Raw genomic sequence first — 13886 nt, 5'->3', positions numbered from 1 at the left:
CTCCAGTGGAGATAAAACACATATGACATCATTCCTCGTGTTATATAATCAGGTGTGCTCACTCTATAAATATCACATGACATGAAGACACCAGGGATACCCCATAGTGAGAGCAGGTGTCTAGGAAAATAAAGGGAAGTTTAAACAGAAAGGGAAAGTAAGAGAAAACATCCAGAAAACAAACGAACAAGATAGGAGTATAAGAATATTCAAATATCAACCTTGGGAAAGATGGAAATGGAACAAATATAGTATACAGGAAAAAAAAGATAGATTGGCATCAAAATGTTTTATATCTACTTACACTCTTTGTGAACACCTTTTCTGTTTTTTGTGTGTTAGTTTTATTTTCCCTTCTCGGCATCCTCCGTTATCACCAGTCAAAAAAGGATGTCATTACAGAATGACAAGCAGTGGTGAAGTCATTCAGGAGTCAATTCATCCCGATTATCGCCAATGCAATTTTAGAAGATTACTTTTTCACCTCACTCCCATGAATATCTATTCTCTTCCTTCAGACTCTGGATTTGGCTTGCAATTCTGTAAAATCTCTGGCTCAGCCTTCAGAAAGTATTCCAGCCCAGCTCAGTCCTCGTCCTGTCAAAATGGACAAATTAAAGTTCAACCCTTCCCCTCCAAGTCAGACAAAGCAAGTTCTTCCATGACTAGAAAGCTTAACATAAGCACTTTCCTTTATAATGGTGCGCAGAGGAGTTTGGAAGCATATAAATAAGGACAGAAAATTTAACATTACAATGGGAACTAAATTATCATTTTTGTACCCTGGCCCAGTAATTCCCTGCTCATTAATCCAGCTTCATGTTGAAAATTGAAAAATAATCATTATTGTTCACATTTTATTTATACTTTTCTGTATTAAAACAAGAAAGAAGATACAAGTAAAAGTTCATAATATCTTAACTGCTTTGATTCCTTTTCCGCATATTTGTGCAGGAAGATATAGAGTGAAAAAAACAAAAAAACTGAAAAAAATTAAATGTGGAAGGCAAACATTATCATGGTATGAGGTTATAAATGTTTCTAAATAGTCATTTGGTAGTACAAAACTTGAGTACTGCTGAAAAAAGCCACATTTTGACAAAGCTTTTCATCCTGTACTAATGACAATTCGCAAGAAATACCAAAGGAGAAACAAAATGTATACCTGTATGAGAGGAGAATGCTAATTGAACAGCAAGTGATTTTACATTGGCAGAGGTGTTACCATTAAAAATATGCCAGTTTATGATGATCAAGAGTTAACTGCAAAACTTTAAAATTTCAAACCACACAGGTTGCCTCTGACTGGTCAAGACATTGCCCTGAAAAAGTTAACCAGAGAATGACTGTCACCTACAAACAAAACAGAACTGTCAGCTATTTTGTTGAGTTGAAACAGATACAGGGTATATGTTCTTTCTGTCTACAAATAGCAGGGCACTGTTTGACAGTATGCTACTGTCAAGCTAGAAAGATGTTCTGCCAATCACACAGTAATGTCATATATGAATTTCAACACAAGTGTAATGCTAGGCATATTGGTCATTTGTCCCAAAGACTGGCAAATCATACCAAACAGCATGTCACCTTCGCTGTTTACAGAAAGCAAGTTGCTGACCATATCCAACCAGCTAGCACTTTCAAAACCCACAACAAACTATCCAGCATGAGTCATTCTTCAATTGGACAACATTTTCTAAATAAGCCCTATGTACAAATAATTACACTGAGGACCAATTTGAAATAATCAATCATGCTCATAGCACTTGTGCACACCAGAAATGATACACGTTAATTCACAGGCCCCGATTCTTTGCCGGAAGAAGGCACACAAACTCCCACCAGTATTTCCTTGAATTGTCTAGAGTAGAAAAGTTTTAATGAAATGTCTATCTTCAACAATAAAAACATGTTGACATGCATGGTTCAAAAGATCTAATCTTATTATACCTTGAAGCCTTGGCTTACAATCAGATCACAACAATTAAACTGCACACTTTAACTATTCTGCCTTCAATATAATTTCAAAACCATATCTTTATATGCCTGTGTGGAACAACATAAGTGAATGATGAATCACACTCTGAAATTGATATTTTCAGAGGCATGGTGGCACAGTGGTTAGCACTGCTGCTTCACAGCGCCAGAGACCTGGGTTCAATTCCCGCCTCAGGCGACTGACTGTGTGGAGTTTGCACATTCTCCCCGTGTCTGCGTGGGTTTCCTCCGGGTGCTCCGGTTTCCTCCCACAGTCCAAAGATGTGCAGGTTAGGTGAATTGACCACGCTAAATTGCACCTAGTGTTAGGTAAGGGATAAATGTAGGGGTATGGGTGGGTTGCGCTTCGGCGGGGCGTTGTGGACTTGTTGGGCCGAAGGGCCTGTTTCCACACTGTAAGTAATCTAATCTAATCTAATTTGCTTTGAAATTTAAATTTCATTGGAAATGCCCAACTGTACTCAACAAAACATTTTCATGGAGTGAGAACATTAACATACAGATTACATTTCTATTTGTCCACAATCTGCTTTCATATTTTTGCCATTGTGAATATGGAATAAGAGGAAAAGAATCTATATTTGGTCCTAATCATACACTATTGATGTCTCTTTGTGTCTATGATATTCAACTAATTACTGTGTAGACAACGAATGCTTTATCTGGTACCACATACAATTGTATTACTTGCTTGCAATATAATGATTAATCCAATGCTATTTATTACTTATTGCAGCTTTCAAAGTATCTATTATTGCTGCATTTATGAAGATTTTCAAACAACTAAAATAACGAATATGAATCATACGCATTACAGTTGAAAAATATTGATTTTTTTTATCTTTCATGACGATGGAGTTTGCACAATTTTGTCTAAACCATGATCAAATGGAACAGAATAATATGAAGTAAAGATGAGAGCTTCCTGCCGAATAATATATTCAAGTGGTTGCCTGGCATCATAAGGTGCTGATTCACTAATGCAAATTGCCATACAATAAGACAGGTTACTCTTCCACAGTGTGCTGGCAATTGGAGCCTGATTGTTTGAGACAGGCAGTTAAGCTACAAGAAGAAATGGAAAACTGAAGGTGGAGACAAGAAGCACAATTCATACATCTCTAATGAAAAGATTTGTGCAACAAAAGCTTTAAACCAAGATTTGGTCATAGCTCACGTTGCCTGGGAACTTGTATATTAGATTTTTAATGCACAGAATGACTGCCAATACAACTATATATTATATATATGTGTCTGTGTATGTATATATTTATTTATATATTTAAAATGCTAAAAATAGATGAATCGATGCCAATGATTTGGACACAGAGAATACAATTCGTGACCTGCCTTTGCTGTTTCAGTTGGAGGTAGGTAGTACGCAAATTTGTTGTTGCCATCTTATTTACATGGTAGTCCCATTCTGGTAAATGGCTCTGGCTTCTTCTGTGCACAATAAAGAGTCATTTCACTCTGCTGGGAGCGAAGCAGCATTGTGATAAGAACATGTGGTGCAACCAAAATTCTGTTTTTAAAGATAATCTGTCCTTTTTACAGAGAAGTTGCGCTGAATTCCATTTGTGCAATTCTGAACAAGGAAAATGAAATTTCACGGAAGAAACAAAGTTCCACGATAACATATGTGACACTGCAGGCTTTAGTGATGCAAGTGAACCACTAGAGTACCAGTAAGCAAAGCCAATTAAATGTACAATGTTACCATGTAAGGATTCATCTTATATCTGCCACCCCACCCTTCAACATGCAGTATCATATAAGTCCATTGTGATGTTCCCTAAACTATCCCTGAAATTCCAAATGACTTCAGCAGCCTCATTAACACTGGCTCTTAATCTGTGTTATGAAGAAACTTCCTCAGGTTGTAAAACAAAAGGCTTAAAAACCAAGGACAAGTTAATAGAATCAATTTCTGGAAATAACTTTATCTTCCTGAAAGTTAAGTTTCACATTCTTAACTTTTACTTGGCATTTTCCAGGCTATGTTTACTGACAGTGGCATAATACCAAGCCATCAATGATGCAAGTAGTTGCATTTGGTGCATGCTTCCCAGTTTGTAACAAAGACATGTATTTACATATAATGCTTAACCCAATAAAATATTCCAAGGTGCTTCACATGATTGTTAAAAAGTAAAATGTATATCAAGTCACATATATTCTAGGCACATGACCTAAAGATTGCTCAAAGAAGTAGGTCAGAACAGAGCAGATATCTGAGGACTTTTGTGCTGAAGGTAATTCATAGATGCCATGGAGGGATTTGAAAACCAGGATAAGAATGCTAAAACTGAGATACTGCCTAAGTGGAGGATAGAACAAACAGGGGGTGATGGGTAAATTGGTGCTTTGTCAGTTGGGATAAAGGCAACATTTTAGAAGACCTCCAAATTACAGAAGGTGGAAGATTCACCAATGCTTCAGAGTAGTCAAGTCTAGAGTTAATAAAGGCAAGGTTAATGGTTTCAGTAGTAGATATATGAGCCAGGGTAGAGTCAAGTAATGTTAGGCAAGTGGAAAAAAGCATCATAGTGATGGCACAGATATATTGTCATAACCTCAAATATGACACCAAAGTTCAACACAAATTGACACAACCTCAGATGGCTACAAGGAAGAGGAAAGTAGTTGTTTGCTACTGAATGGACCCCTCATCTAAATAACCATATTCCTGGGATTGAGATGTAGACTGCTGCCACTTCCATGGGAAGATAGAGATCCTGTTCTGCTCTACTTGTGCCAATACCATGGAGCATTCCTCCCAGAGTTCCAGGCTGTGAATGACTTCACCCAACAATCACTCTACTTCCAAATGGGGCATAATTTTCCCTTGATAACACAGTGATGCAACACTACTAGCCTCATAATGGACAGATCATTCCAAATTACTATCAATGAGGGCAAATAACATCCACAATGGCATTGAGATTCCACAAAGTGCGTTTTTAATCTCTTACCACAGGTCCAGCAGGAAAAGAGCAGAGCATTAGTAGAAACGGTGTTAATAACCAAAGCCATTCCATATGAGCTTGGGAGAACCTACACCAAATTTCCAGCCCAATAGAATGTGTCTAAATTTCTAGGTTACATATTTCAAAGAGCTACAAAGAGACAAACACGATCTTCTGAAAAGTGTTAATCTCAGTTGATTTTGATGCCAAAGTCTCTGCAATCCTTGGCTAATTTTCATAATAACATTCAAAAAACAAACTCATGGGTATGATATGCATTCCGGATGATCAACTAAACTCAACTAGAGCAAAATCTGGAAATGATAACTATTTCTCTCTCCATGCATGTTGCCAGACTTGCTGGGTATTTCCAGCATCTTCTGTTTATTTTAAATTCAAGGAATAGAACATTGAATTTCCAAGTTAAATATTCAAGATTGCCATCACATAACCTCATAATACTTGCAGGTGCAGCTTTTAGCTCCCTTTTCTCCATCACATTGATCTGCCTCAACATCAAGGATGTTGCACCTTTATGAACTTGCCCATAATTCATAGTTCTGCATTTCCTCAGTGATATAATCAATTTTGTGAAAAATATATGGAGTTTTGCGTGGTTGAATAGCAGCCTTTGGGATGAAATTTCACCTTTATTGCCAGATACAGAATAGGAGTGGGATGCCTATTTAACACGTTCCCTGTTTTTATGCTCATTAACCTAAACAGCAACAGAAATAGGGCTAAATGAAGAACAAACAGCCCACCAATAAGTGAAAATCAACTTCATGAGGTGCTACCCTGACATTGCCCAGACTCATTGCACTTGTGGCTAACAAATAAAGAAGACTTAGCTGAATTTGAGCTGAGGCAATTCTTCATGAAAGGCATACAAACCAAATAAGCCAAATACCATCTAGTCCTACACATTACTAATGCTTGATCTGCACTGTATGCTTATCAGTGCCTATCTTGAAGATAAGTACTGCAATAAAATGGAGCATTCTTCAGAAAACTGTGCTGTGAATTAAAGTTTAGTTCTGTGAATGAAACATGACAATTGTTCATACCACTTAGTACACAAAATATAATTTCATATATCCTGTCAATAACATTTTGAACAAATACTCACAAATAATTCAACACGAATGAACTCAGCACTTCATTCATGAAATGTACAATTTTTAAACATGTCTGTGCATAAGAAATAAATAGAAACAACACCAAACAAAGTAAGGTGACAATCGGGGTTATTTTTTTTCCCTTGGCCACTAAGCACATGCAACATTGAAATGTAAAAGGAAGATTTCCTTTGGTTAGCATTTCTAGCAAAATTAAAATCATGTCATTTGAGAATGCATTCATGTTTTCACCAGAAATAATGATAAGAAGCAATCTTCCTGCTGTGGGTATGATGTTACAATCACCAAGCAACCAAAGAAAATCTTTAGCCTGTAATGTTGAAACAGTCAGCCATCTGAATTCATTTGATCTTCGAGGCTGCTGACATATGTATACTGTCAAATGCTAAAAAGCTGTAAACAGCAATTATGAATGATTGTTTTAAACATATTTCCTGCAAGTCAAATTAAATTTATGTTAAGAACCTGTGGGGTGTATAAGACGGCAATATCAAGGAAAGACCCATAAATTATGAACCAAAACACCCTTATTAGTTCATCTTTAAGAAAACAAAAGAGTGGCACTGATGCTGGTGACTCTCAATTCAGCTGTTTTGAAATTGGAAATTTATTTTTGTTAAATAAGGCAGGACATTATTTCTGATGGCGTCGTCTCCCCCCTGTGGTTGTACAATCCATATCAAATATGTATTTGTAAAACATTTCCAGATTTCATTTGAAAATTATCTAAATAACAAGATAGTGCTATTTAATGTTCAAGTAATTTTGTAAACTTTCTATAAGCATAAGGCAGAAGAAAACTTTAAATCAGAATATCAGAATCTGAGTTTGTAAGCTATTTACAAAATTCATGCTTAACATTATGCAATTAACGTCTGAAAATAGCACAATAGGTTCAGGGCTCAAAGTATGGATTGCTTATCAGCAGAGAGCTTCCTGCCAATCAAAGTAATGTCATTCAGCAAAGCAGAGAATACTCTGATAAGCTCACAGTGAAGTCAATATTTGTAGCTCTTTGTCGATACTTTTTATAATTATCTGCACATTTAATGCCAAAACAGCTGCATTAGAATGAATGATCTTGTCTATTTGTTATGAATGTAGGTAGTACTTTGATAATTTCACAATGTTCTATAACTCAACAATTGTTTATGTTTAAAAGGGTTACAAATAAAATAAGTTGTACCCTTTTTAAATCTTTGTTTTTGGTTTACTTTTTAAGCAAGGTAAGCTTTTAAAAAGAAATGGTAAAACACTAACCTTCGATCATGTGCCTGCAGCAGTGAGCCACTCACAAGAGACAGGTGTTTTGTCCATTTGAAGACATGGGTGTTCTGAATATCAGTTCAGAATCTGGTAAAAATCCTTCCACATCACAAGATTTGTTTCAAATTGTTATAGATTTGCGATAGTTATAAGGCAGTCCCTAACATATAATGTTGTCCAAACGTTCACTTCCTCTAAACATTTTCACAAGATAAAAGACGAATCATAGCAAGTATTAAATCCAGAATTATTTGTGATCATCTATTTGTGAAATATGTTTCCAGTTCAAAAATACGTGTTGATTATCTTTTGTTGTTTCATCGCTCTGTCGTCTCAACTTTTATTACTTCACAGTTCATGTGTTAAACTTCAGGTATTTAATCCCAATCTTCGTCTGTTCTCATACAACCCAGTTTTGCAGATTTACTGTTCAGGATAAATATGCAGATTTTAAAAATGTTATTTTACAACAGTAGTATAAATCAATGCATTTACTTAGGTCATTACAAATATGATCAAGGGGATCCTCAAGTGAATTCCTTTGGATATTTGTTTACATTAGATTATTTGCAACACATTAAGTGGATGTACAATAAGCTCTGACAGCTCTACCAGCAAAGAGAGAGTCTAGAATTTCTCCAAATGTGGAAAACCAGTACAAAAAGCTGAAGTTGCTGATTTCAGTCTCCATAAATATGAAGTAAGCAAGGAATGTTCCAATTATCTAAATATACTGTTCAGTAATTCTTGTATGATCTGTTCGAATTTTGTCCCATGAAGACTTTGAAAAATATATTGCGAACAGAGGAGTCCCATATTGTCTAAATACAAATACGATTTTTGTCTTCCTTAAGAAAAAAACTCTTCAAACAAACTGAATTTCCTCTCTCTCTCTGACGGTAGCTACATTGTAAATAATACAAACACTGTTGCGAACTCCCATCATGACAGGCTTTGATGCGCTTAAATACATTTCCACTTTCCACCCCTACCGCTTAATTTTGTATGTATGTATGTATGAAACAAAACATGAAAGGAATAATCCAGGAAACAAAGGATGGAACAGTCCATGACCTTTCTTCTTCACAGCAAAAGAAAACTCAGCTAATTCACACCTTCCGCCGCAATAACAAATTCAAAAAACACTTATGGAATTTGAAGACTTTGCATTTGTTTCCAATTAGGTGAAGGCAAAACAAATAAAAGACGGAACAGTTGGAACTGTCCACAAGCTCCAAGCTGTCCTATTGTGCACCTGTAGAAAACTGGCGTCTCATTGACAACCCACCCTCCAACAACCCACCCAAAAACAAATTTAAGAAATAGTCTACCATAAATCTCTTGGAATCTTTCTCTGTCTGATAAAGAACGGTGTATAAAATTGATATTTTCTTCTCGCTTAACTAATCTAACCTCTGTGGTTTGTACAAATGCTGGGTGTTTTTGTTTTGTTTTCAACCCCAAACAAGTCTTTCTGTGGAGAGTTGTCAGGTGGAAAGTGGCCGCGGGCTACAGGTCGGTCTCTGTGTTTGGATCCAGACAGAGCGCGTACAGAGATTTCCTGATGTCTGGGGCACTGTTGACCTTTAGGTGGGCCCCTGCGCCATTGTTCACCCCCTCACTGTTCTCCAGGGGTTTGCCCAGGGAGCTCCTGCTCCTCTTCAGTTCCTCTGAGTGACTGGGCTCGCTGTCCGTGTCGTCCTTCAGGTACTGTGCCTGCTCCTCGTTGTCCGTCTCCCGGTGGTAGAAGTAGTTGAAGTTGGAGACGATGACGGGCACGGGCAGGGCGATGGTCAGGACGCCGGCGATGGCGCACAGCGAGCCCACGATCTTGCCGCCCATGGTGACCGGCTTCATGTCGCCGTAGCCCACCGTGGTCATGGTGACCACCGCCCACCAGAAGGCGTCGGGGATGCTGCTGAAGTGGGAGCGGGGCTCGTCCGCCTCGGCGAAGTAGACGGCGCTGGAGAACAGGATGACCCCGATGAAGAGGAAGAAGATGAGCAGGCCCAGCTCCCTCATGCTGGCCTTGAGGGTCTGGCCCAGGATCTGCAGGCCCTTGGAGTGGCGGGAGAGCTTGAAGATGCGGAAGACCCGCACCAGGCGGATGACCCTGAGGATGGCCAGGGACATGGCCTGCTGACCATTGGACTGCTGCTCGGCCAGCTCGGTGCCCAGGGTGATGAAGTACGGGATGATGGCCACGATGTCGATGATGTTCATGATGTCCCGGGCGAAGACCGACTTGCTGGGGCAGGCCAGGAAGCGGACCAGCAGCTCCAGGGTGAACCAGACCACGCAAGTGGTCTCGATGATGAAGAAGGGGTCGGTCAGGCTGTTGCTGCTGCTGCTGCTTCCCCCGGGGCTCTGGGCGCTGGCGTTGTGCGGCGAGTTCCCGGCGCTGTCCCGGTCATCGCGGAACTCGGGCAGGGTCTCCAGGCAGAAGATGATGATGGAGATGACAATGACCAGCACCGAGACGATGGCGATGCCCCGGGCCGGGCTGGAACTCTCCGGGTACTCGAAGAGGAGCCACATCTGCTTCTGGAACTCGTTGCGGGGCAGCGGCTTCTCCTCCTCCTTGATGAAGCCCTCGTCCTCGCGGAATCTCTCCATGGCCTCGGGCCCCAGCTTGTAGAAGCGGATCTCGTCGGCGAACATGTCGATGGAGACATTGACGGGTCTGCGGATCCTGCCGCCCGACTGGTAGAAGTACAGGATGCCGTCGAAGCACGGCCGGTTGCGGTCGAAGAAGTACTCGTTCTTGAGCGGGTCGAAGTAGCGCATCCTCTTCTCCGGGTCGCCCAGCAAGCTGTCCGGGAACTGGCTCAGCGTGCTCAGCTGGGTCTCATACCGGAGCCCGGCGATGTTGATCACCACCCGCTCCGAGCGGTTCACCTCCAGCAGCTGCTGCGGCAGGTTGTCCACCGGAGGAGCCTGCTCCGCCGCTTTCAGCGGCCCCGCCGCGTTCATCTCGCCCGGGCCAGCGCTCACAGCCAGGGGCGCCGAGATACCGCCTCCCCCACCTCCAACACCTCCACCTCTCTGACAGCTCCCCAGAGCCGCTCCGCCGTCCTGCAGCCTCACCAGAGCTATGTCCATCCCCGAGCCATTAAATAGACAACAGGAGCGGCTGGCTCGCTGACTTCCACATGGAGCGGGAGCTGATCATTCAGCGGAACACTGCCACACACACAGACACACACACACAGACACACACACAGAGGAAATCAGCACTCCCCACCCCACAGCAAGGCACAGAGATACATCAAGGCATTGCATACAGCAGCGGAACCCGGATGAGCAACAAATAAATCATGTTTGCTGCTCTCTCTCCCTCTGACGTCGAAAGTGAGCAGCAGAATTTATCACCCATCTCCCACCTCAGACTGGACCCCTCTACTAATCCCAATCCATGCACCCCAACCCTGTCCCTGCCCTCCTCTTGCCCGCCCCCTTCCCATTCCCAATCCCAGAGACAAGCCAGGTACCTGCCGTGAGAAGCGAAGTCTGCTCGCCAGCCTCAAACATCAACCCTTCTCCCACTTTTAAATGACTTCAAAATACAGATGGGTAGAATGTTAGGCGTTTTTTTGATATATATACATACATAAAGAACAAACAGTTTGAATGTTATTTCGTTTACCCAACATGGTGGTCAAAGTGCTTGCTGCAGTTGGGTCAGGGAGGTTTTGTGACACAGTGGGCACTGTCCCTACCTCTGAGTCAGGAGCTTGGGTTTGACTCCTGCTCCGGGGCATTGTCTGTTTCAGAAATGCAGATCCCACGAAGGGTGTACCAGAACCGTTTCCTGGTAGAGAGCCTTGGGTCAGGGACAGTGTCCAGAATGGAAAACTGGTCTTTGCGTGGATATCAAATAAATCTCTGAATATCTTTTGCCGACTAATTCAACATATGGATATTGGTCTGTTAAACAACTTGATGGACACTGAAGATGTGTTCAAACCGTAGTCAATCAGGTCGATGATCAACTTCTGGTATGCCTTTAGCAGTGGTTAGAGTATCTCCTGGTCAACCATGTTTCATGTGGTCTTTCCCCATCCATAGCCACTAGTGAAAGGCTAACCACAGAATCACATGTAAGCATGTTTAGTTTTTCTGCCTCATATGTTACCTAAACATGTGAAGAAACCAAGGTTTTTATCGGGTCAGAGATTGAGAAAATATATTGACTAAGTTGCATGGTGCTGTTTCTTTATGGAACGTTACGGAGTGATTCAGTAGTAAATAAATTGACAGCCACCAAAACAAAACTAATGCAAAGTAATCAGGTAGGAAGATCCCAATTGATCGATGCACTAGACAGGAGTTTGACAGCTTGCACAAAGCACAATCTGTAAGGCAGCACACTTATACTGAGGCATGAGTTTGCTTCCAGGTTTTAAAAGCAAATTCTTGCATCGGTGTCTTCCTAAGCAAATATTCTTCAAAGAGAGGCTAAACACAATTATCTCATGAGTTTTAGGAATACAGACTGTGAAATACTAAGCACATTTAACCAGAATAGGTGCACAATTTGATAGTTCATAAATAACACGCTAACATAACGGCGGCACGGTGGCACAGTGGTTAGCACTGCTGCCTCACAGCACTAGAGACCCGGGTTCAATTCCCGACTCAGGCGACTGACTGTGTGGAGTTTGCACGTTCTCCCCGTGTCTGCGTGGGTTTCCTCCGGGTGCTCCGGTTTCCTCCCACAGTCACAAAGATGTGCAGGTCAGGTGAATTGGCCATGCTCAATTGCCCGTAGTGTTAGGTAATAAGGGGTAAATGTAGGGGTATGGGTGGGTTGCGCTTCGGCGGGTCGGTGTGGACTTGTTGGGCCGAAGGGCCTGTTTCCACACTGTAAGTAATCTAATAACAAACCTGTTTTCAGAAGATTGAGAGGTAATAAATGCTACCACCCCTTAAAATAGTGAATGGCATGAAGATTATTCATGCCAATAAACTGTATTTACTAACAGATTGAAGAAACAATTCACAATGTCTTGGTCTCAGAAAGGACCCTCGGCCATTAGGAAGTCAAGTGCAGGCTTTTCAGGATCTTCTGTACATTGTACTGTCAGGATGATAGATCAGAATCCCAAAGTAAGAACACTTTGAACTTTTAATTCCAAAATGTGATTTTTTTTAATAAAAAAGAGGACCTGCGACAGACTCCCAAAATATAGATGCAATTCAGTGCAGTTCAGAAAAATACTTTGCAAGACCCATGGAATGTCACACCTGCAGGATGTTGGGGAAATCACAAAGAGTGAGGCATAATAGGAAGAGATAATGAGGGAGTTAATGTATAGCCCCCTTAGCATAAAACTATCATTTGCAGACATATTTTTGTGTGTGTGTTATCCTTCCACTAATATATTCAAAGTCGTTACAATTGATTGCAACCCTAGTCTGAGAGTGCTGGTATGTGAAGGTTTGCTACTAAAAGAATCACCTACAAGTCATCCCTGCATTGCAGGTAAAAGGACTCTCTGACTATGAGTGCTGGAAGCCAGCCAGCTAAAAACAATAAAAAACAAGAGAGGATTCTTTTGCTCTGAGTGTTACTATCCAACCACCACCAACAGGAAATAGGTCAAAAGGATTTTGATTAACTTCAAATCCAATAATTCACTGTTCAAACGTCTATTCTTCATGGACCATGCAGAGAGACTAATCTACACTCTTTTTAACTTGTATCTTGTTTTATTAGACTCACTTTTAAAAAATCCTAATCTGGATGTATGTGTATTACTTTATTGTTTCTTTTCACATTAAGTAACAAATAAGCTCACTCATTTGTTAATTCAAGAAAGCCTGTTTAAATTGGCTCATTTTAAAACAATAATTCAGTCTGGAAGAAAGGATTCAGAGAGTGGAATTCTTTTTAAAATAACCTTGTTGCAACCAACTGAGGAGATAAACAAATAAAGGTGGTGAACCAGTCCATCCTACCTCACCTGGCGGCTTAGTGACTTTGGGTATCCATCTGGAACCGTAATGACTCGAAAAACCTCACCCACAGATTGATCAAAACATCACAAACTTTCTTCCTTCAGAAGATATGTGAAATTCCAACATTGGCAGTGATTTGACATCTAACAGGGATTTGGGAAGAGATGGTGACTGTAATGAGAGAATGGTTGCAGCCTACTCCAATCTGTTGCTCTGCATCCCAGTGAATGCTTTTTCTGAATTTTTTTTTTCTCAAGGTTTAGAATAAAATGTGTGAATAAGGAAGCCTGCTACTGATGTTGAACTTGAGTAGAATACAGTACATCCCATGTAGATTTGTGTCCACAAACTGTAATGAAAAGGCGGTGGGTGAATTGAGAAGGGAAGCCAATTCACATGGGAGTTTAACAGATTAGAATATCCTAGCTGGAAATGTAATGAATTGAGGAGTTTTGCCCAGGGTCTGGTTGTAATACCGGTATCTATAAAAGATTACTTGCCAGTATTAATTTAAGCAATTCTGTAGATTGAGTGAAGTATAGATAGTTAATGC

The 13886-nt window shown here is 40.7% G+C and overlaps 1 protein-coding gene across 17 annotated transcripts in view; it reads right to left on the bottom strand.

Annotated features, from left to right (window-relative positions):
* LOC122561637 (potassium voltage-gated channel subfamily A member 1-like) overlaps positions 1–11960 on the bottom strand; it is a 250780-nt gene extending 238820 nt beyond the window's left edge. For 11 of the 17 annotated variants that reach the window (XM_087999618.1, XM_087999617.1, XM_043713581.2 and 8 more), the window contains exons 1-2: positions 8704–10855; positions 7367–7798 (exon numbers count right to left, since the gene is read on the bottom strand). In XM_087999618.1, coding sequence (XP_087855744.1) covers positions 8882–10474 — 1593 coding nt within the window. In that variant the 5' untranslated portion in view covers positions 10475–10855 and the 3' untranslated portion in view covers positions 7367–7798; positions 8704–8881. The other 6 variants (XM_043713583.2, XM_043713580.2, XM_043713584.2 and 3 more) reach the window with 3 other exon arrangements.
* Between the last annotated feature and the right edge of the window lie 1926 nt (positions 11961–13886).

This window comes from Chiloscyllium plagiosum, unplaced genomic scaffold (assembly GCF_037043375.1).
Source record: "Chiloscyllium plagiosum isolate Xiang-an unplaced genomic scaffold, Cpla_swu_hap1 HiC_scaffold_23, whole genome shotgun sequence".
Classification (NCBI taxonomy): Eukaryota; Metazoa; Chordata; class Chondrichthyes; order Orectolobiformes; family Hemiscylliidae; genus Chiloscyllium; species Chiloscyllium plagiosum.
This window is presented reverse-complemented; position numbering and strand designations above follow the sequence as displayed.